Raw genomic sequence first — 25,145 nt, 5'->3', positions numbered from 1 at the left:
ATGCATTTTTTTTTACATATTTGGATTTCTTATCTTCAAAATATAGGGGGTAGCCGCAATCTGGGAAATGTGGTCCCCATAGTTTGGTCAGGAGAGCGATTCAAAGTTCGTACCCCTTAATGTTAATTTCGCTTTTTGCGTTTTCAGTCATATTTTCAAAACTAATGAAGCAATTCAAGAAAAATCGCACCCACTTATAAAACTCATTTACCCAAAGATAATTTCATGCAAAAAATAATTTTTAATAATTATTTATTATTTTTTATTATTTAATTAAAGTGATGATGAAAAAATATTAAATTATAAGGTATGAATTTTTTTATACCATATTAATCTACATATTTTTCAATTGAAAAATCTAAAGTTTCAACTGTTTTTATTTATTAGAAGCTGAGAAAAATTAAAATTAATTATTTTGAAAAAAATAATTTGGCGACAATAAAGAAATAACCAATTGGGGCGATTAATATTAAAATGTGATAAACTTGGGAGAAACTTGACTTCGCGCACGTAGCGTAAAATTTCATTCATATTTTTTTCGCTAATAATCGTTTGCTAATCTTTTTATTTTTATTTCTTTCACACTATAAAATACGATGTTTCTTTTTTAGTCATTTAATAATTTATTTGCAATTTAGTAAAGAATTTTGAATAAAAAACACTTTATTCAACAAATGTCTAGTTTTAAAAAAGCGTGCTTCTGATAGAATACACCAGATTGTGCTTATTTAATGTGATTATTTTTTCTTTTTTTTTATTTTGTTTTTCAATAACTGATACAATTTCAATAATATACATACGTATGCATAGATTTGGAATAATATATTTATCAATTTCTTGAATATATATTTTATAAATATTAATAAAAAGACGTAGTCAACATTTTTAAACATCTCTCACAACATCGCAAATTTCTCAACATCTTATAGGGTAAACTAAACAATGAAGGAACACTTAAGCTTAGCTTGCCTTTAAAAAAAATTCATAAAAATTTCAAAATTTGTAATATTAGCTAAATGATGGTTTCGACATATTTGTTATTAAATGCAAATTATGTAAAAAAAAGTTAGATAACTTACATAATATTGTTTTAAGCTTTTGGTGGTTTAAATAATAAGTAGTAAGATGACCAAGTGAAGGAACAGTTCTTACCAGTGAATAAACACTAAATTTTCCAGAGAATGAACACTTAATTTTAATAATGTTTGATGCTCGTTAGGAATCCATAGGCCACACAAATGTCTAAAAACAAGATTTTTCTTGGAATTACGACATATAACCATAGTTAATGTGGAAAATTTTACTTTTTTTTCAGTCATGGAATGGAAAGTAAAATATGTTTGAATACATAATTTTAAAAAAATGTTTTTCATTTTTTTCTCACAGTTTAATAGTCCGTTCTAAATTATGAATGTTTATCATTGTGTAATCTGATGATGTTTTTATTATTATTATAATTCGATCATTTTTTTGTTTAATCTTTTCCTCATATTTTTTAAGCTTTTTTTTAAATCTTTTTAAGTATTTTTTTTCTCTTCGTCATGAGTAATTTATTTCTTTTTCTTTTGATTTAACCTTCCTCTTTTTTCCAAATTTTTGGCCAATGTAAATGTATCTTCGAAATTTCTTTTGATTTTCCAGTTCCATTTCCAGAATTCCTCACTGGATAATAAATGAGAAAAAGGAGTTTCGAAGTTTGAGTAAAACCCATCTCTCATTGACTTATATCTAGTAGTTACTTATGAAACCAATCGTTTTTGCAACTAACAATGCCTCAAGAGGACTTATCTCAAAATCGGTTTTCAAGATACTTTCATTATTAATGTTAGTTGTCTCAGCTTCAGAGCCAAAATTTGATTATACAATTGTTCTTTTTGAAATAAATTCTTCAATATTGAGAAAAGCGCAGGCTATTGGATATTTGGGAGATTAAACTTTTCTGTCAATGTTCCTTCAAAAATTTGCAACATAACTTGTGAGATTTCCTTCTCAAGCTTCTGAAGAAATAGCGCATCGTTACTCTCGAAGCATGTGTTTTGTTGATAAGTTGTCTTGCTCATTAACTCTTGGTGTCTGTTTTGCATGCATTTGTTACAGTCAACGTTTTCTACATCGAATGAAAAAATATCGCATTTCATAAAAGCATTTTAACTTCATCAGTTGATGCCTCAAATCTTATTTAAAAATGGATGTAAAATTTTCTAGACATATAGTTTTACAATTCTTTTGTTTTCAAGATCTAACGAGATTTCCAAGAATTACGTAGAAAACTAAACCAGAAAATTTGTTTTGAGGAACAAAACTTGCTCAGTTTCAAATTGGTATGAGATTTATACCTATCCAGAAGAAGCAAAATTAGGAATTTGATTGCATTTTTAATTAGCCATGGGTAGAAACATTTGCAATATATTTGTAAAATGTTGCTGCGGTCATCGTTTCATTTCATGAATAGCTTTTTTCAATTAAATATGTAGCAGGGACTGATTCTGTAATATCTCTACGAATTCTTCTGTAAGGAAAAACTACCAATGGAGGTACTTTTTCTTTCCTAGGTACTTTAGAATATAAATCCTTATAATTTTTAAGGCCGCAGATTTTTCCCGTTTAAGGGCAGTATTCAACTCTTGTTTCATTCGCATTGTAAATGCAATCACTTTATAAAAGGATGCCAGGGCTACTTCCCTCCTAAAGATTCTCTGAAGTTCTTAAAACCAGTATTTCGAATATTATTCTTTAAGGGAAGTTTTGCCTTTTGAAATTATCTTCGCATTGCACTGAGTTATCGGTGGATGTCACCTTAAAAAAACTTCACCCATTTTTCACCTAAATAATTGTCTTTAAATGGATTTTTCCTACCTGTTCCCGTTAGGACATTAAAGACGACAATAGGATAATAATTTAGCTAATTATTGGCACAAAATCCTGCAAAGATTCCATTCAAGCTTTTATTATTATATTTAGTTAATAAACATAGTTTATTAAGGAGTCTAAGGTATGATGTAATAACTAATCACTACATTTATAAAGATAAATAATAAATTAATTATTATTATAATTCTTTAAATAAATTTAGCAATTAAATTTGCATATTTAAATGAAATAGTTATAGGAACTATTCATACAACATTTAACTGAATTTTAGGAGTCCTCTATGTCGCTGAACTACTAATTATTCAAGTAAAATCATATTTCACACATACTATTCATTCACTGGGAAATCTATTCTCAGTGAAGGAACATGCCTGTTCCTTCACTGGTTAGAAGTTGGTTTTTTTTTATTTTTAACATAATTTTGATTTATAATATGACAAAAGGTACAAGAAAATTAAATTTTTTCTTTTATTTTCATTAACTTGAAAAAATCCCAGTAAAGGAACACTTGTTTATACATTGGTTTTTCATCGTTCTGTAATCCAGTTAATAAACACCCCCTAATCTCAGTACTTGCTTATGTTATGATGCTTAAAATAAATAAAACGTAACTTCAATGACCATATTTTGAATTCTTTTTTTCACAATGAAAAGAAAAAGCATTATTATATGCAATTAATTGTAGTTTAAACGGTTAACAACAAACACTGACCTTATAATTTTGTCAAAGAAACAAGGCGTTGAACAGATACTAACAAATTCAAAACTTTTTCCAGAGAAGACTCAAAGACCAGATAACTAAATGCATTGTTAAAGGACTTCCTATTGTTAGGTAGTAAGCTACTCTTACCAATCAATCTAAATTAAAACGTTTAAAATCTTATTTCTAAGAAATATCTATGAAATGCTCCTTCATTTGTTGGTTTACCCTATATAATCCTAATCTTAAAAGAAATTTCCGGAAGTGTATCGCAGAACTATTTTACCAACTATTTAATAAAATTTTAACATTTTAAAATTCTTATTCTTTTCCATTTTACGTTTATTATTTCTTCATTAATATACTAATAATTTTTTTAGAACTTTAATTTAGATTTTCTTTAATTTAGGTTTCCTTTTCAAATTATAGTCAAGTTTTTTTTAAAGAATTATTGTCTGCTAGCTAAGAATAAAACCTTGTTAAGAAATTAAAAACATTCAGCTGTTTAAAATTATTTAATGCAAAACAGCTGATTATTTACTTAGCATACTATTTTTTTGAAAAAAGAATATAAATTATTGATTGTCTTCTTTTTTTTGTTTCTTGTGACTTCAACTTAGATTATCTAAAATAGTGTTGATGTTTTATAAGTCACTACAAAGTGGATAAAGATACTGAACATAAAAAGCTGTGGAATACGTAACCAATTTTTTTAGTGTCTTAAAATATCTCAGTATCTTAAATGTTGTCCTACTATCTTAGTTGTGAAATTAAATTTTTAATTATCTGACCACGTGTGATTCGCTAATTATTTCATTATATCTTTTACTCTTTATGATACCAAGTAGATTTTTTTTCTGATAATATACTAAACTATTTTGTTTAATTTTTTACTTTAGCATGATTTCCAAGATATTATTGTAGTTTAATTTGTTATCAGGAAAATGCCTTATTTTGTTAATCAGGAAATACTAAAAATTGAAATTTGTAAGGATTCCGAAGCTGTGCACACAATACACAATTTCCGAGCTTATTTTAATAAAAAAAATTTTAAAAAAAACGTGGCAAGTAGGCTAACATACTTTTTACAGAAACTGTGAAAACTAATTTTTCCTATATTTCGTCAAAAGAGGATAAGAATGATATTGCTCCAAGGGACCTACTCAATAATTTCGCTATTTCCAGAATGAAATCTGTTTGATCGAAACATATTATTCCTTGAAAATTACACGAGGGAAAAATTAACTTTTATTATTTATCTAAGCTTATTCCATTTATTTAATGATAGCGGTATTAAGGTTAAGGATATGCGTCGGAAGCTCCGTTTATTATTATACTATAAATGCATTAAATCATGTAGCTTGAATAATTTATTTTAAGTAAATTATGTAAAAATAAACTCGATCGAAATACTCCGAAAGTATACCCTGAAATATATGTAGAATAAACTTTGGAATCGATATATAAAAAATACCTTTTCAAACAACTTCGAGTAGGACAGAAACGCTAACTTGTTTAAAAAAGTTGTCCTTGTTAATATTTAATTTCGATTCCTGGTACTAGGGGACATTCCATTTTCACATTCGACTTTTGAAATTTCAATTGTAAACGGAATTTTTTTTTTACCTTAAACTAAAATGTTAAGGCTTGCAGCAAAAAAAAAAATTTTTTTTTTTACTGCATTAATTTTTTTACAAAGTAGTGAATTATTATTTTTTCAATCTAAGAACCTGTGCCTATAACATATGTAAAACTTATTTTAATATCGAGTGAAATAATTTAATATGTTGTGTAACTAAATGGATAATCCCAAGAAACTGAATCGAAAATATAAAAACTTCATTGATTTAAAAAAATAATAGATGATAATAAAAATAGACATGTTTTGAGCGTCCAATAATAAAAGTCACAAGTTATCCAAGTCTGACAAGTCTTGAGAATGGGCGATTATATTTGAAAACTCGAAACATGTCGACTTTTACTTCCCTCTTCATATGTTTTGAAGCCAGTTGAGTTTTTATCGTCAATTATACTGTTTTACATTTGGGTCTTGATCATTATTTTGATAAGGATTTTACACTAGTTAAAGTAAACATATGCATTTTAATATTTTATCAGGATTCATATGGTCTTTAAAAATGTAAGAACATCAATATTGTAAAAGTTATATTTAACTTAAAAATTAACATTTTGACACCAGATATTTTGAGTTAATTTATCTCTTAAGTTTTTGTGCCCCCATTTCAGTATCTTAACGATCTTACGAGCTCTGTTTAAAAAGAGATCATCAGATATATATAAGAAAGCAAAAATAACCATAGTAGCAGTATTTGGTGGTAAATGTAGCTTATCGAAATTGAAGAATATGCTGTGCGACATTTTATGGTGAATTAGCGAACGTATAAGTTTCAGAATGTATCGAAACATGAGGATGCTATTTGCTAATCATCTTTATCCAAAGGAAACGATGTAACCTAAATATCTAGTAGAATGAAGCGATTTTTTAAGCAAGGAATCCTACAATTTGCAACATATTATTTCAATATCTTATTCTTAAACATAACATATTTCAATCTTTTTAAAATGCCACTAAACATTCAGCAATTCCTTGAGTTATAGAAAAAAGAAATATCGTAAATTATAGAAAGCCTTGTGAATGTGCATTAGAATTATTATACAATCTACATTTTATTTTTCAAGCACTTTTTTTTTCTTCAAATTTTCTTGCCTAGAAGACTCGATTAAAACTGTAAAAATGATTATCCCTAAAATTTTGTATATAGCTATAATAAGTTATGCTCATTTTATTTTAGTATAAAATCCTCGAATAAATATAGTAAAAACAGTGTAATCTAAACAATATCAGATAAAAAGTTCATGTATTTAAATTCTAAAAACTATCATAAATAATTTATAAATCGATTCAAATTTACTTTTCAAAGGAGATTAAAATAATATTTTTTTTGCTTTTTGGACAGAAATCCCCTAAAAAATTGTTTATGGCCTGAAAACTTCGAGATATTTTCTATTAACAATAAATTAAGCCCCTCCGAGCAATCACTGAACATTATTTCAATTTTTTTACTATCAGAGTTTGGTTGCGTAGCAACCTAGTAAAATTAAGCACTCCTCTTTTGAATTAGTCAATGGGTTATCTTAAAATATTTATTTGCGCAGGCGACTTTTTTTGGCGGTTTTCTGGACTATCGCCAAATGTATAAACATTTATTGCAACCCAATTTACCACCCAATTTTTTTAAAATTTTGCCTACCCCCACTAATTCAAGGGTCTAGATTCCAAATATGTAAAAAAAATTATATGTTTATTCAGAGAAAGTACGTTTTTGTGTCTGATTTCGTAACTTAATTAATAGTTAGCACTAATTAATTAACATATTTGAGGTCACCCCCAGAAACCATTAAGATTGACACTTAGTTCGTGAAAATCCGATCATTAGAACGAAAGTTATTCAGGGTGATTCGTTTTTTTTTTTTTTGCGGACTGTACATAAAATTGTGACATTGTGCACATCTAAGTTAAGGAATGTAGGGAATGCAAATACAAAGTTCAAAAGTTTTAAGATTATAGCACTATAAATAATACATAACAGAATTTTAAGTTTAAAATTTTAAAAAAAATGAAAATTGTTTGGATTTACTCTCAATTTATTTGAAAATAAATATACAAAAATATGCTGAAAATAATGAAATTAAACTTAACCTAAGTAAGTGTTGTTATACTCGTAACTTGTTTCGTATTTTTAATTATTCATTATTTATCAGTTTATGCATTTAAAATTATATATTTTTACATAATCAAGAACGTTTATACTATACCTTTAAGTTAAAAAAAAAATTAAAAGAAATATTGAATATTTATAAATCAAGTAATAGAATATAATTGTTATAAATAGCCTTTCATTTTTAAAGTTAAAGTTAAGTCATTTAAGTCTATTGAAAGATAAAACAGCATTTATTCAGTGTAGGTTTTCTAATTTAGCATTGACATAAATCGATTAGCATTTCCAAACACTGGAAATCAAATTATTAGTTATCTGTAATATAATACAGAAAAATTTTTATCACAAGTTTAATACCTTTTTCTCTATTAATAATTATTAATTCTCAATTAATATCAATTTTAAATTTTTTAGAGTTATTCTAACTTATTACTGGTAAGAGTGAAATGTTTATGAGCCCCAGACACTTATTTTAAGTGTTTTTATTTTATGTTCTACATTATTTTTAATTTTCCCCCCAATAATTTCTATTACAAGAAGTAAATAGAAGAAAAACTGCTGCTTCAACTAGTTCTACTTCAATGCTGAAGCTCGCAGTATTTAGTTTATTGATGATTTTTATCGTAAAAATTTATTTAAATGTTTTCAAAATTTTAGAATAAATCATTCAAATGATGTTTTTTACAAATTTTAAAATCTTAAAAAAAAAAAAAAATATATGGTTAAAAATGTATTTAGACATAACAAGGCTATGCGAATTATAATTTTGTTTGTAATTACATTCCATCTTTTTTTTTATGTTCTTGGATTTCTGTAAAGTTGAATTATTCTATGTAAAAATTGTTCCTATTGTTTAATGTTTCACATGGGCCAGTTAGTTAGCATCACTAGTGATTCACTGTATTTGACTCATCCAATTATTACAATAATGCCCGATTTCATTATTGTGCGTAAAAAGTTTTATGGTTATACTAGAGAGCTACTCAATTATTTCAATAATAATGCCCAACTCTCTCTTTTGTATCTTTCTCTCTATGTAAGAGGATAATACATATATCTTTTGTATGTGTATCTTTGTCATGTTTTTACTAACAAGAAAGACTTCTTATTGATTACTTAATTAACTGCCTCTACAATTTTAATTAAAATTTAGTAAAATATCTGATTAATTTACAAATTTACATTGAGTTTTCATTACGATCTCTTGAAACATTTGTTTAATGCCCTAATTAATAAAAATTACAACTACTGCTAGTTTTATATTGTCCACTTTGATGCTAGAGAGTTTAATATTATAATTTCCAGGTTTATCAAAGGTATCAATCACAAAACCGGATGTGTCTATTATATTATTATTTTTTTTTTTAAATCTAGAAAAATGTAAATTTTGGACAAAGGATCACACAAGTAAAAAATAAATTTTGTGAAAACACTCTGGAAGAGGATGACGAAACAAAATAGGTCAATTGTGTTTGTGTGAAAATTACAATACTTCTCTATTTTCATTTAGCAATGTTACTATGTATGTATATATGTATGAAAAAATTAAATGTAAAAACAAAACTAGGCAATTATTTAAAATAATAATTAGCAAGTAGGGTTTATAGATTGTGTGAACCATATCTATTGAGGATGATAAATTAAAATTCTACCGATTTTAGAATACTTTATGGTTGAGGCAGTTTTCTGTCAATTCTTATAGCCAACTTAGAAACAATAATATCAGTTGTAATAAATTTATATGCAAAATCTAAGAAGTATTATGCATTATTTTTAACATTCATAATAAGAAAAGGCAAAAACTACAAATCAGTTCTAAAAAAATAATTCTAAATATGATTTGAATCTGAGAACAATGTATTTATAAATGTTGTGTATTTTTTATTTTTTTTCCTCAGATAACAATTCAGAACTCATAAAAAAGTATGAGAAGGATGAGCGAGATTTAAGGAACAGCATCACTAACTTCTTTGATGGTAACAAACAAGAACTTGAAAAAGAAATGAAAAATTTTGATGCTATTACATCAGAGAAAGAAAAAAAGTTATCTAAGGTAGGTTTAAGGTTTATATTAAACACTCTGTTTTTTCATAACTGTGAGGAAACATTTTTCTATTATTTCTTATCGTTGGATAGTAGAAGGAATATGGAAATAGTTATTCAAAACTTGGTATTTCAAGCACAATAACTATTGTTTATTTATTTCTTTTTTAGTTGAAAAAAGAAATTAACAGTTTGGAGAAAAATCTTAATTCTGATATGAAGATTAAAACTCGGTTGATAGAGGAACTGGGAAAACTAAAAGCTGATCATGAGGTGAGTTGTAGTTAATGTATGTATAAAATTTGATCCTAGAAAATTTTATTTAATAATTAAAGAAATTATATAGTAGAAACATGCATCAAAATGATTCGGTTTTATTGGTGTACTTTGTGAATCAAGTTTTATTAAACAAAGTGTGTTTTCACTAGATATTACATTGATTGCAGTTAAGAGGTCTAAAATAAATTGAGTTATGCTACTCTTTAAAATTTTTTGTGCTAATATTTATTTTTTTAATTCATGAATTAATAACCAGTTTGAGCATAATCTTGTATCTTTTTAGAATTTAAAAACTCCTTGAAAAAGTTTTTTGTAATAACAGGACCCTATTTGCACAAATTCACAAAAGCAGGACCCTGGTTGAAAGAACGTGACTTAACGTTTATTTTATATTCACAAATCACAAGTCATTTTTTCACAATTTTACAAAAACGAACCTTTCACAAAATGTCTGGACAGACCCCTGATAATAGATATGAAGTAAACAATTAATTGTAATTTTTATAATTTCTAAAGATTTTTTTAATAAATTGAGTTGAAAATATCATAACTGCCAGCTCTACTGGATGTCCTGGTAGGCTACTGGCTTTTGCTAATGTCTACTGGTTTAATAAAAAATTCTCCTGGTTTTTGTACATTTTAAAAAATTCCTTAAAGTTGAGTAAGTTTCCCAACAAAAATCCCTGTTGAAATAGAATGTTTGCACAAATTATTGCTTGCTCGAATATTTAAATAAGTACTATTAATATATAGTGAAGCGAGCCTCATTTATGGAAATCAGTTTAAAACTTTTCTTTTTGATCTAAAATGTTCAGTTTAATTTTATTCAGAACTCCCTTTTTGAATTAATTTTTTCATGAATGAAATAACTATTACTATTTAAAATTTTGAGTAAACGTAATGCACAACATTTCAAGCATATTTAATGACTGGAAAATATTGCAGTTTTTCTTTTTTGATGACTATAACAATCTCAAAAATTCCCTGTGTGTAAAATATTTAGTACATTATGCAACAATTATCATGAAATTTATGTTTGGTAAAATCTATTGGATTTTTTCCTATGTATGTCGGCAGCTATGTAATAGTCTGAGCTATAATTTGTTAATTTTTTTTTAATTAAAAAGTGGAAACTTAAGTTTTTTGGGGGGGTGAGTGTATGCTTTTTTTATTACTCATTTGCAAATTATTTTGCTTTTATTGTAAGCATTACACTGGAGCTAGACTTGTGAGCATTTAGTCAAGGTCTGAAATTCATTGAATGATGTACTAGTGACATGAATTGTAAACAGGCACACTATCATAATTAAGATGTTTGTAGTTTTCTATCTGTTTCGGACTCCACTACCACCTGCTTGAACTACTTCTGGCTCATTCACTATCCCTAGCTTAGATTCAAGACATGGCCTGAAAATATGCAGATCATTTTATCCATAGACCCATAGTTTTTAAAAATTATATCCCATAGTAAATATAAGTATAATATAGTTTTTAAATATTATATTTTTAATAGTTCAGATGGGATATTTGTCTAATTTTTGTTTTCAGACTTCGAGAAAAAATATATTAAATTAATGAACCTATTTTTGAAATAAAATTTCAAAATGTCTATTTTTTCCTCCTGTAGTAAATGTAGTAATTCCAAGGGTGTAGTAATTCCAAGTATAACCTTTATAATATTGATTCAGTAGTTTAATTATAAGTGTTCCACTATCTTTCTTAGGAGTTACATTAATACAGTAACTATTTTAACACATTTTATTTCTAGGTGATATTAATTTCTAGAAACACTCATTGTTTTCTGTGTCAAACCATTGTTAATGCAGTTTTTGTTCATTCTTTTATATTGCATTGTTAATCCAGTGTCTTATTTTTTTTTTTTTATCAACTCCAAACAATAGCTTTCTGAAGTGCTTGTTAAGTTATATTCTGACTATTTTAAAAAAATCTTTATAATTGTGTAAATCACTGTGTAAAAAAAAAAAAATTATTTGGTACCTATTAATGTGTTTTTTTCTTTAGCGTCATAAAGAACTTATATCCCAAAGGGACTCTAAATTGAGAATAATGCGGAAGAAACTTGGCATGGGAGATCTGGGTTTGGATGAAGATGAACCTTTGGAAAATTCCGAGGTGATGGGTATAATGCGAAACTTGAAGCAAAGGAACAGTACAACACAAAATGAGCTTCAAAATTGCAAGGTATGTTTCCTTTTCTTTTTTAGAATTTATTTCTAGAGCCAATAGTCTGCACAGAGTTGATTTAATGGTATGAATATTTTTTTTTAGATAAAGCATGAAGCAAATGAAAATAGAGTTCAAGCTGAAATTGATGAATCTAATTCTGAAAAAGCTAAAAAACAACAAAAGCTTTCTAGTTGCAATGAACAGATGGTAGGTTAACCTTACATTGCAAGAATTTTTTTTAAAAATGTTGTCTTTAAATAAAAACTGTCTTATTAGCCGATACAAAAAAATTTAAAATTGGAAATCTAACATGCTGTTTTTAATGTGAAAAAAAAAACATTCTTTAGAACATAAAAAATCCAGTATCAAATGCATGTGAACATGGTAAATATATCAATTACATTGAATAGTGCTTTAAGATTTTTCAACAAAATTAATTTAAAAGACTTTAAAAATACAAAAATTGGATAAGAAGGGTTTAGTTTTTTCAAAAAGATGAATAAAAGTGCATTTACCCAAGAGTATGAAAGGGAAAAAATTATTTAACTTATAGTATCTAGTGATCTTGCAAGACATTCGAAACTACAGATCTTTAGGTCATAGGGTTTCTGATTTTCAGGATTTTTCATTAAAAGTGGGTCCCTAGTTAAAATGTGAATTCTTTATCGGATATTAATGTGCACATTCATAATTATTTTATTTATTAATGAACAAAACAAAGAATTTCTAAACAAGAAAAGTCTTATATTTGAACAAACAAGACTTTTATTTAAGACTGAGTAAGTCCTGTATCTAGGAATGTCAACAAATGTAATATGATACTCAGAATAATTTTAATTTTCTCTTTCCGCTACCCATAAAGAAGAATAAGAAGTTATTTACATAAAACTTAGTTATAACTTCGCCTATGCACTTTATGTCTCTCAATACTGATCGTAAAGATAGTAACTGTGTAACACTGATCGTAAAGATGCTGTTTGCTGCAGAACACCAAAGTCAAGCATCACTGGCTGTGGCCAGTAAGCGTGTGGGTGACGACCTTGATCATCATGCGTAGGGCCAGAGGGTGCACGTTATCGGTCCCTGTTATTAAACTGTTCTACTGTCAAGTGCTCGACTTCACTCGCAAGTCGTCAGGCTACCAAAGCAGGGGAACCTTCCTCTTTGCAGAGGATCGAAATTGCAATGACTTGTCTTCGGATCATACTCAGGGATGCTTCCCAGACTGTATGCTAGTAATTCATTGTACAGCTCTATTGAGACAAAAATAAAGTAACTACCTATCTAAAGCACTTTATCTATGTTCTTTTTTTTTGCTGGAGAAATTTGTCTCTGGAATCATGTGATAGCTTATTTTTCAAACTGTCTGTGATTTTTGACACATTATATTCCATAAGCAACCAATCACTGGTCTAGTGGTTACTGTACTGAATAAGGGGGGCAGTGATTGTGGGTTCGTGGGAAGTAACTCTCTCTGTGTTCTATGTCGTTTCTTTTGTGTGAATGAAACCCACCCTATAAACGGGTTTGTGGCTGTATGACGTGGGCGACACTACTCCGCCTCCTACTAGCCATAGGTGCCCATTGAGTAATGATAAGAGAGTAGCAATTCTTGCATTTCTGTCCCAATAAATGGCGGGCACTAGATCCAAGTGCCCACCATTAAAAAAAAATATATATTCCATAAGTGGAATTACTGTGTGTCTTAAAATCAATCATGTTTAAAATTTGTTTGTTTTTTCACATTACTTCAGACTTCTTTATTAGTAGAGTTCTTTATGGATTTTTTAAATAATAGCTGTTGGTATGCAATAAAAGAAATTCAAATTATATGTTTCCCGAAACAGGATGCCATAAAAGAGTATTTATTTATAATGTAGACCCTCCTTAAATAAATTTACTTTTGCCAATATGTAATTGTTTTTAAGTAAAATATTATAGCTTTACTATGCATACAAGGGCATTATTTATGTTAGTAAATTTTATAGTGTTACTATTTATAAAATGACTTATTTATTATAGGCTAAAAATAAGTTGAATTCAAGAAATATTAGTGCTGAATTATCTCGATTAGACTCGCTGGCATCTCTTCAAGATAATGTTGAAAAAGATCTAAAAGATGCTGTAAGTACTATTATAAAATGAATACAGTAATTAATATATATATATATATATATATATTTATTTTATTTTATTTTATTTTTTTTTTTTTATTTATTTTTTTTTTCATCAATTAAGACTCATCAATTAAGACGTAAAACTTCAGTAAATTTTAATATAATTTTTTTTAAAAATATTTATGTCATAAGTTTGTTCAGCTTCTTTAGATCCATTGCTCTTCTAAGGTAAATCCTTTGAAACTCCACTAGAGGTGTTCACTAGTGAAAAAAATGTCTTATATATATTTTTTTTAGGTGAATGCTCCAAATGTTTTAATCCAAATTTTAGAAAAGAGAAAGAAAAAAAATATTGATAATTGTGAATGCTAATGAAGGCTCACAAGTCGTCTCCCACCTGGTTTATCTAGGACAAACTAATTCAAAAATGTCAAATATACAGGTATAGGTCAAAATAATAGGAATACCTGCACATAATACCACTATACGCAGGTGTTCCTATTATTTTGTCCTTATAGTGAATCAAAAGTAACATGTATTTTAAATAAATCACTCTTTTTTATATTATGGCAAAAGAGGTCTGTATCAATATCTTTCCAGTTAAACTTAGTATATATGCTCTCTAACTATTTTTTACATTATTTCACTAAACATTAATATAAATTGCATTCAATAGAAAGTACCAAATCTCTTAATTTAGGAATTTAAAGATACAGTGTAACAATAGTATATTATATCCTTTTGCAATTTAAATTCTGTGATTGAAAATAATTTTATGTCTTTTTAATAAATGTGTGCAGATAGTTTCATGATAATCAACAATCCTACTTTTTTGTTACTATACCTGTTTTTGTCAAAGGCATCAGCTACATTTACAAACGTTGTTTTGCAGGAAGATGATTTGACAGTTTTAGAAAATAGTGTGAATCTTGAAGAACTTCAGAAAGAATTAACCCTTAAGCAACGCAAGAAATCTGAAACCTCTCTCCAATTGTCTCAATTAAAGTAACGTAAACTTTGAACTTTTTATATAGAATTGAACACGATTCTAACTGTTATCGCCTAGACTTAATCGGATAATAGGTTGTTTAACGATTATTGAATTGTGTGTTTCTGTTTAAATGCAGTAGTCTCAATACTTACTTTTTTCTTTAACATTTACCATAATAATATAATAAATCAAACTATCAATGTTTACTTAATATTGATGGCTTTTGTGAGGGATATGATTATGTAAGGGATCTTAAAAAGGTAAAATAAAAACTTTTTTATTCATAACTTTTAAAAGTTTCTGAGTTTAATATGGTAGACTCAAGGAAAGCAACATGTTTACTGTATTTTATTAGTGGGATTATTCATTAGTTAATTTTTGTTTACATTTTAGTTTTTATCAATTAAACTTAAGTTTCTATTCTTTGTTATCAAAGTCTTTTATGTTTAGTATGGCAGCATTATATGGAATTAGAAAGCATATGCAACAATAAAGTTAGATAATGCTTCCAAGCAAATTCTGGAAAGTTGATAGGTCGACTGTCCACTTGGTTCTATTACAAGATCAGACCACATGATTTTTGTCAAAATTATTAATTGTCAAACAATTGAGCAAGAGAAATGCCACTGTGAATGATGTGACATCAGATTAATTGTTACTTATAAAAGTAAAATCAAATTTTATTTACATTCCCAATATCATATGAGCATTTTTTAAGTACTCTATTTTCCAAAAAGTTTATCTAGTAGTGATATGATATATCAACCATTGTTTAAAGTTTTAAAAAACATTCCAGCAAATTATTTATTTATAAATATAATTTTATTCCACTCCTTGAAGTTAATTTTTTTTTAAAAAAACATTTACTTTGCTCAATTTCTTATTTTTATTTCCAATTCATTTTTTTAATTTTTATTTTACATGTTTACCCCTCCCCACCATTTTGTGAAAAAGAGGGTACAGGGTGTAAAATAAAAATTTAAAGAATGCATTTTGAAAATTCTTTTGTTAATATGACTAGCAGTTGTTGTTCAGAATTTCAGAGCTATATTAGTTTAATATAAGATTGTTATTAACATCTTTCAGTTGAATAAAAGACTTAATAATTTATTCGATGTCGATATTAATGTTTACATATATTTTTTAAAATAAGAATTGTAGCAATAGGATTTAGGTAAAGGGAAAAATGTTATCAAAACTGATAAATCATTATTTTGGTCAATCAGAGGAAAGGAGCTATTTAAACAATAAAAAAAGATAGATTTTAATACTAAGACTAATCTATTTGAGGATGGATTTGAAAATACAGCTCATCATAATAAATGAATTCTCAATTAAATGTATTGCAATCTTTGATGTATAAGGTAGAAAATAACTTAAACACCTTTTTATGAGATTTTTAATGCTTATTAAAATATCACAAGCAAATATTTGAATGAACAATGAGAACATAATCACTTGTTTAGCATTCACAAGTTGATTTCTCTTATGCATACTTGAATATATGTAATTTATTAAATATATATGTATGTATGTGTAATGCATTAACTATGTGTAACATATTTTATAGACATTTCATGTTTATATAAATTTGTATATTTATGTACATGTATATACATGTACATGTTTCATATACATAGCTGTAAACTTGTAACAAAATTTAGAAAATTCTGTGGTGTGTTTATAACTTTGGTCTTAACGCTGAGCTGTAAACATGTCATAAACTTTTCTGCTCTTGAGTCGCAAGGAATTTTTCTTGAGTGCCAAAGCCTTTCAAGGTCTAGCACAAACTTTTATCTTCAAGATGGGTAAAACAAAAATTCTGATAAATTTAAGTTTGAATGATTAGTTGACCATTCTTATACTGTCAAAAGTAAAGAAAATGTAACACCAACACTATTTTTGAATGCCTTTAGCTCTGTGTGTTGGAGTTAAATCCTTTTGGAAGTTTTTTGTTTTCGAAGAATTTTTGTGACTTAAGAAACCTAATATCTTTTTAAATAAGTTAGCTGTGTCTTGTGACAGAAACATTTAGTCTTAAATATTGTTCCAGGCTTTTTTTCTTTTTGTATGTGCTATTTTAATAATTAGTTTATTCAAAACATCTTGTGTATTTTATAATTAGGAAAAATAGTATATTAAATCAGTTCAAAACAAACTCTCTTTTCAATTTATGCATGCAATATAAATAATGCGATGCTGTTTTTCAGCCAAGAAATGCAACACTTGCAAAAGGAAAGTAAAATCCGATCAGAAATTGACTTTGTAAATAAAGATATTTCTTCTAAACAGGAACTGGTGGATAAAATGTGAGTATAGATTATTGCTAATATATATATATATATTAAATCATCATTTCTTAATTTTTGCTTCTGTACACAATAATATTATAAAATAGAAGCATAATCAATTAACCATATTCTTTTAAATAACAATATCCTTTGTTCTGAATTTTGTTTTAAATGTTATTATTCGTGTTTTAAATTTTTTTTTAAAATAAATATTTTTATTTTAGTTTGAATCGTCAAAAGGAAACTTTAAAGCATCTTATTACTGAAATACCAGATCATGGAGTATATGATAAAGTTTCTAAATTAGCGAGGTATGTTTAATTTAATATTTTTTAAATAAATTCAGAAGTTAAATATTCTATTTTTTTTCATGCTTAAAACCTCCTCTTAGAGATTAGTTTAACTCAGGCTGAGAAACTTTTAATCTTGTCTTAAGCAGCAAAAATTTGCTTTCATGTTTGTATGAAATGATGCAATTTATTGTTTTTCAAGATAGCGTGATCGCAGAACTGTTTATTTAGAAGTACGAAATATCTTTCATTTAAGGAGCATGTGCTGGGTTTGAACTAGTTTTTCTTATTTTTCTAGTGTTAGCCATCTAGGCAAATTTTAGCAGAATTTGTTTTCTCGGTATATCTATATTCCATTGAATAATGTGTGAAGAAGATAAGCAGTGATAAGATAAGAAGATAAATTTGTGTTGAAGGCTTTTATCTTAATGAGGTTCGACTCTGTATGAAAAATACTATTAAGAACTTAAAAAATATCTTTCATTTAGGGAGCATGTGTTGTTCCTTCCTAGGTTTGGACTCAGTACAGTTCACTTCATTTTCTTAAATTTATTTAATTTTTCTTATTTTTCTAGAGTTAGCCATCTAGGCAAGTTTGAACAGAATTTGTTTTCTGTGTATATCTATTTTTCTTTAAATAATACATGAAGAAGATAAGCGAAAATATGTAAATTTATAACTAGAAAAGCAATCAGTTTAAGTCCAGATTTGCCTTTTTGTTGGGTAGTTTGTTCTTTTGATTTATTACATAATTTATGAAGCAAATTGAAAAAAAAATATTTGAGCAGTGTTAACTATTTGTACAGGATTTCTGAAATGCAAAAAAACATGGATAAATAAACATGCCATCTTAACATTTTTCATAGTTTATAAATAATCAATATATAATTGAAAATAAACAATTTAATTGCATTTGTGTTTGCATTTAAGAAATGTGTATGTTTTAAAGAGTGTTTCCTAGTATTTAAATTTATTCTTACTTTTTTTTTAGAGATTTAAATAAGAAAGCTCAAGAGATAGGAAAAGATATGGAAAAAGAACGTTCAAAATTATCTTCATTAGAAACTACTAAAAAATTTCACATGTAAGTTGACTGTAAAAATGTTTTTATCATTTTTTATTTATGTTAATTTTTCATTATTATTAATATGGATTCAACAATTTGTTATTATTATTATTTTTTATATAAATAATATTTTATTTTATTTTTATTTATAATTTTTTTCATTGAGCAATGAAATTTCAATATAAAATTTGTTTGGGAATCATTAAAAATATTATTTTTGAGGATATTTATGGATGCATTATTTTTTATAACCTAGAATTTTAATTATATGTTTTCTACAATTAAAATTATATGTTTTCTATAATTAAAATTACTGTACTCACTTAAGAAAAATAAACTTATCTTCATTTCATTTTTACTAAATGAACATCTTAAAATCACAATCATTGCAAAAGCAATAATGAATTTGTAAAAAAATAATTATCATTGTTAGAATTTCTAAGTGCTATTGGTATAAAGGGTTGATACAACTTGTCTTTTACAATTGTTTCATTTCATAAATTAAGGTATTATTAAGGAGATCTATATATGAATTAATATTGAAATATTTACGATATTCAAGTTTATTTAATAAACTTTCAAAATTTTATTATATAGTTCATTTTTTATGCAAATGTAGTGTCTTTATCGTTATTTTTTTCTGCTTGGTTATGTTTTTCTATTTTTATCTGCAGGAATCAGCTATCATCCAAGAAAGAAACCTTGAATGAAAATCAAAATAAAATTTTTGATGTGTGTGGTAGTCAAGATTTTGAATCTGGTTGTGATACTTTGAGAAGTAACATTAAAGAACTGCAAGAGTAATTTTCAGCTTTTTATTCATATTTTTTTAATGTTGGGCTTTCTGTTAATTATCATTAAAAAAGAATTTTATCATGTTTTTAAAACATTTCTAAATTTTTCAATTTCATGTCTTATTGCATTTTGTATGATTATTCTATTATAGTTAATTCATATCATATTTTTAAATTATTTTCTAAACATGTATCTAAATTTTCCAATGATTATTTGTTATGGGCTGTTTGTAAAACCTTTTTATAATGACATAAAAATTTTCTACCTTAAAATCCAAAATTTTTCAACAAAAAAAAATTATTAATATTTATTAAAAGCTATTTTTTGCATGGAATTATTATTATTATGCAATCAAGCCTCAATCCATCTTTCCACCATCTTTTGTTTTCCCATATGTATTGTCTTGTTTTAATGGTCCCGTCACTTCTGTTCTTATAATGTTAATCCCGTTCCCTGTTTCAGATTCCCTTTAGCAGATTCTTGTTTCTAACATTCAAAAATTTTACCGGCATTTTAAAAAAAATTTAAGTTAATTTGTTTTGAGAAATAAAACAGTAACTTATCCTGCTAGTGATGGAGAAAATGTGGATTTGTTACTTATAAGGTAAAATGCCTCAAGCAACAGGTTTGATATTTATGCATCCGTTGATAAAAATGTTGAAACTTGTGGCAGAAGCTGAAAAATTTATAACAATGGAGACCGAACTTAACTCAACCAATTAGAGCAAAAATTTGCAGTGCCTTTAAAAAGAAAACGAACACAAACTTTTAAAAAATGAATAGCAACTGTTACAATAAATGTCAAAAATTTTTGTTTGTGCTGAGAAAAAGAAAACAAATGTTTCCAAATAGTTTAAATAAATTTATTTATTTATCGTCCTTTTGCATCATAAAAATATTTGTAGGAAGTACTTAACTTTTTAAACTAAAAATTTTATACTTATTGTAAATTTATTTATTTTCATACATTTTTAATCATTATTTGATTTTTTAAGTTGACCCATATTCAACGTTTCCCATCTCTATCATATGTAATTGAGGAAGATTCTAGTGTATTTGATGAAATTAATTTTATGATTGTATGCAAGAGTTCTAGAAGTATGCCAAATTTTTCAAAAAATAAAATTAACATTAAGGGATCTAAACTTTGGACCACTTTCCTGATCAAACTACAGGGACCATATTTCCAAGATTAATGCTACCCACTATATTTTGGGAGTCTGAAATTAGAATCTGTCAAAAAAAATTATGTTTATTCAGAGAAAGTACGTTTTTGTCTGATTTTGTATTTTAATTAATTGTTAGCACTAGTTATTTAGCATATTTGAAGTCACCCTCTCGAACCATTAAGATTGAATCTGAGAATGTGAAAATCTGATCATTAGATCAAAAGTTAGTCAGGGTAGTCCGATTTTATTTTGCGCACTGTACACTAGATTCAGCTTAAAACCTGTTTAAAAGTTTATGGTCTTACAATATAAATATACTGTTGTTTATTTCTGTAATGAAAGTTGATTTTTCATAAAATTCATCAGGAAATCATTATTCTGTTCTATTTAAGATAAATATGTTATTAACAATATAAAAGTGTTATGATTATTTAAACTTAAGTACAGTACAGAACCCGTTATCCGGAAATCAGAAAACCAAAAAACCGGAACGAAATTCAATTAGTTTTCCCGCCATTTTTAGAAAAAATTATTTTTTTTCCTCATATGGATTTTTTGTTCTTTTTTGAAAGATGTTTACCTTACCATCATTTTGGAAATAATCGTTAGTGTATTACTTCATCGTTTTTTCTTCTTTTTAAGATTATTTTTAATTTTTTTTTTTTTTAGTTGGGTTTAACTATAAAAAAACGGCATTTTGTAGCGATTCAGAAAACCGGAAAAATCAGTTATCCGGAATATCGATGGTCCCGATCGTTCCGGATAATCGGTTCCCTACTGTACAATGCAGCAATGCACGATAGCTTTAAAATGCTTTCTATGTTATTTTCAAGCATTTAATGAAAATGTTGAAATTGAGGAAAGTTTTTAGCATATTTTTTACTTACAGTAGACTTTTTAGACTTGGTTGCACAGGTTCAAATTGCATTTGAAAGTTATTTTTCAAGTTAAAATTTCCACCATCAATCCAATTAAAACAAATAATATAACAGAGATGATCTTATAACAGCTCTGGAAAAAATCTGGTTTTCCTGATTTTTTGCTAATTGCGATCCGGAAGTTTCTGGAAAGCCAAGGTCCAGAAGTTTCAAGAAATCATCGATTACATTTATGTATAAAAGATCTTGTATATTTTATTTAGAAATACTTGAACTAGAATTTATACTTGGCGTATTTTTCATTTGTAAATATTTTTTCTGGTAGAATAATGAATATGATTAGAGAAAAAAGTAAACTTTATACATAATTATTTATTTAAATTATGCTGCATATAATTTATTTAGAATTTCATGTTTTGGAAATATCAATGACTTAAATTTATAAAGACATAAATTTTTTGAAATGCGTCATTAATGATTTTACTCAAGAAATTTTCAGGATTTTTGAGTTGGGCTCACAATCACCCCTTTTATAAACAGTTAATTTTTGTAGTATTAAATTCATCTTTATGATGTTAAGACCCAACATTTGATTGCAAATGTTTTGATAAAACAAAAAAAAAAGTCAATTTTTAATTTATTATTAAACAAACTTTTTTTATTAATCAAATTTTTATTTATTATTAAACAAACCATCAAATTTTTACAAAATACTTTTCTTTTAAGTGAAAAAGGAGCCTTAACAGGAAGTTTGTACCTTTTCAATAAATATATTGAAAAAGTTCGCAAGCCTCGTCCTAGTTGTCCTCTTTGTAAAAGATCTTTTCAAGCAGGGAATGAAGCAGAAGCTCTTATTTCAGATGTAAGATATGTCACTAATGGTTGGAAATTTCAGATTTGGTGATTTTGTTTAAATTTACTCAACTCTAACATTAACTTATTAAAACTTTGATTTGTTATGTTATAACTTTTTTTTTTTGTCTATAGCTTCAAAAGAAACTTCAAAATGTACCCTCTCATCTGGAAAATAAAACTCGCTTGATTGCAGAAAAAGAAAAACAGTTGAATAAAATGTTGGAACTGAAACCTATTAAAGAATCTGTAAGTGCTTATTAGTATTCAATAAATTTAATACTGCAATTAATTATAAGAAAGAAGTTATTTAGTTTTGTTAATACAGATTTCTCTGTTTAGAGCTTTTTATGCTTGGAAATAAATTTTTATATAAATTTGATCTTTATTTCTGTAAAAAAAAGTGTGTTGTAAATTAACTGAAATAAACTAGATAACTCTTAGATATTTAAGCAATTATGTAATTATGCTTGAAATATATATGATTGGAAAGTTATTAAATTAGCTAAATTTTCTTCGTGATTAAATTTGATAACTAAAAATTTTTAATTATTGAAGTGATGTTCTTCATAAATCTATTCTTCATAAATCTATTATCTAATCATATGTAGCGAAAAACTAAGTATGAAGTCGGTGAAATATTATTAAGAAGCTTCTTTCTCTTCATTTGAGAGAATGTGTTGCTTACTTTACTTTATTTAACAATAAGGAAAGTTATTACTTTTCTTCATTTGGCAAATTAAATAGTGTAAATTAATCCTATACTTAAGTAGTAAATTGTTTCAAATTGTGGTTTTCTTTAAAGAATGGTTTATTAATTTTATTTTTGTGACCATGCAAATATTACGTAAACACTCTGTGGGGTTTGCTAATTATGATGTGTAGCAATAAAGTTAAATTTTTTGCTATGTAGTGCCAGGTATGCATCTCTTAATATTGAATATGCCAAATAAATGTCACTGGAATGTTTAGCAAACCTGTTGAGGGGAGACCGAAGTCTTAAATGATATTATCATCGATAACTATTTTGTCAATTATTGACCCTAGCAAACTCCTTTTATTAACTTTTTTTAAACAGTTTCATTTTAATTTGCATTTCTTAAATATTAGTTTGAGGTTGCTTCGTTCTTCCTCACTTGCGATATCCGTGTTATGGAGTCTGTGTTATTTTTATAATTAAAGCGGTTGTTATTTCTTGCAAAAAAAAGGGAGGGTCTACCTTTATTCTTTTTTTTGGACGATTTACTTTCCCAGTTTGTCAATTACCGTTTCTAGCTGGTGCTATCAAAGACTCTTGGCCTGTGATCCAACAATCAAGAGGCAGTCGATTTTGTCAAGTGTTGAAGCTAATGCATTGAAAGGGAGCTTAAACTCTCTGTCGGTGTATGGCCCTCTGTGACATTCAATTTTCATACGAAAAAAGAAAAAAACTTTTCTATAAAAAAAACCCTATAAAAGTTGCCAAAAATGTTTAACAGCAATGGTAACATTGGAAAAAACAAGCCGAACCGGCTCAGTAGGGTGCTAGCTATGTCACGCATCCCAATCTTTCTGCTCCTATCTTACACCTGGTCAGAAGGGGAAGATAAAAGAGATTTTTAGAAATTATGGTATTTGTTTATGCTTAAAGTAGTTCTCAAAATAAAATATAGATGGCATCATAAAGTCACGTTATTAGTAAATGTTAATTTTTGTTTTATGTGTATGTAGTTTAGTTCTATGTGTTTTGTCTCAATAAAGTTGTGTAATTAAAACTGGCATGGTAATTTCTAAATGATTATTGTCCCCAAGAAGAATATCCTTTTACGTTGTTCTTTCAAAAAATGAAGGAAAGAACATCATTTCTAGAGCGAATTATTTTTAAAACTTCCTTGATTTCAGAATTTTTTAATCTATGTATTATTTTTCATTTTATCAATTTAAAATTCTAGTTAAGGCTTTTTATATAAAACTTACTTTTAAGAAGAAGTAAAACAGGCTTAAATAACTACATATATCTGACTGTATTTAGTTATTTGCTTTTGCTCTGTTATTATGCTCTATTTTGCTCTATCTATTGCTATTTTATTGCTTCAACTCTTTCTTTTCTCTGCTTTTTAAGTTTTAAATCAATAAATATGAAGATGCAAGGTATAAAAGTTTTGTTTATACCTGTCACTTCAATTAATGTTATTGTAATGCTTTTTTAAATTTATTGTTGTGTTTTTGTCAGAGAAAATAGTAACTTCGGTAAGTTATGAAAAATTCTTGGAATTATTCATGAAAAGTCATAGATTTGAAAATCCAAAATGTTAAATTTTTTCTTTTGTGAAGAAATCTTAAATAAGCATGGGGTAAATAATTCTAATAATCTCAAGAATGCGCTTCAAGGAAATAATGAATCTGCACATTCATGATCCTATAACCTTTTTGTTTCCTTTAGATGTCTATATTGGCAGAAAAGGAAATTCCAGAATTGGAATCAAAACTTGAAGCAGTGAGTGCAGATATAGGAAAGTCTTCTGCAAAAATTACAGAGGTATTTATGTTGTTTTTCATTCTTGTATTTTAAATCCTTGTTATCCTGATTTATGGCTTTGCAATTGGCAATTATTAATTGATCTAAACTAATTTTTTTCATATGAATCCTGTTTGTGTATATATTTGCAAATTATATATTTAATTACGATTGAATTTTTCGTTTTTTTCTCTCTACAGAACTGTTTCTGCTTAATTATTTAAAATTATAGTTGTGTATGTCTAGAAGAATATGCTAAGTAATTTCTTTAATTAACAGAACTCTGCTTTGCTTTATAAAGAAAAAGAATTATTTGACTTGTTATTCAAAATCTTTCTAAAGGAAATCACGTTACAACATTAATACTTAAATACTTAAA

At 26.7% G+C, this 25,145-nt stretch overlaps 1 protein-coding gene across 3 annotated transcripts in view; it reads left to right on the top strand.

Moving 5' to 3' along the window:
- Positions 1 to 25,145, top strand: part of rad50 (DNA repair protein rad50) — a 104,459-nt gene that overhangs the window by 54,342 nt on the left and 24,972 nt on the right. For all 3 annotated transcript variants that reach the window (XM_087169343.1, XM_087169344.1, XM_087169342.1), the window contains 13 exons: positions 9,210 to 9,364; positions 9,526 to 9,627; positions 11,656 to 11,835; positions 11,923 to 12,027; positions 13,843 to 13,944; positions 14,830 to 14,942; positions 17,139 to 17,237; positions 17,444 to 17,530; positions 18,501 to 18,593; positions 19,250 to 19,375; positions 22,144 to 22,279; positions 22,405 to 22,518; positions 24,692 to 24,787. In XM_087169343.1, coding sequence (XP_087025469.1) covers positions 9,210 to 9,364; positions 9,526 to 9,627; positions 11,656 to 11,835; positions 11,923 to 12,027; positions 13,843 to 13,944; positions 14,830 to 14,942; positions 17,139 to 17,237; positions 17,444 to 17,530; positions 18,501 to 18,593; positions 19,250 to 19,375; positions 22,144 to 22,279; positions 22,405 to 22,518; positions 24,692 to 24,787 — 1,508 coding nt within the window. The remainder of the gene's footprint in view (positions 1 to 9,209; positions 9,365 to 9,525; positions 9,628 to 11,655; positions 11,836 to 11,922; positions 12,028 to 13,842; positions 13,945 to 14,829; positions 14,943 to 17,138; positions 17,238 to 17,443; positions 17,531 to 18,500; positions 18,594 to 19,249; positions 19,376 to 22,143; positions 22,280 to 22,404; positions 22,519 to 24,691; positions 24,788 to 25,145) is intronic.

This window comes from Parasteatoda tepidariorum, chromosome 8 (assembly GCF_982258835.1).
Source record: "Parasteatoda tepidariorum strain Cologne lab strain chromosome 8, Ptep-v5.0, whole genome shotgun sequence".
Lineage (NCBI taxonomy): Eukaryota > Metazoa > Arthropoda > Arachnida > Araneae > Theridiidae > Parasteatoda > Parasteatoda tepidariorum.
The sequence above is the reverse complement of the archived record's forward strand: the minus strand, read 5'-3'. Positions and strand labels throughout refer to the sequence as shown.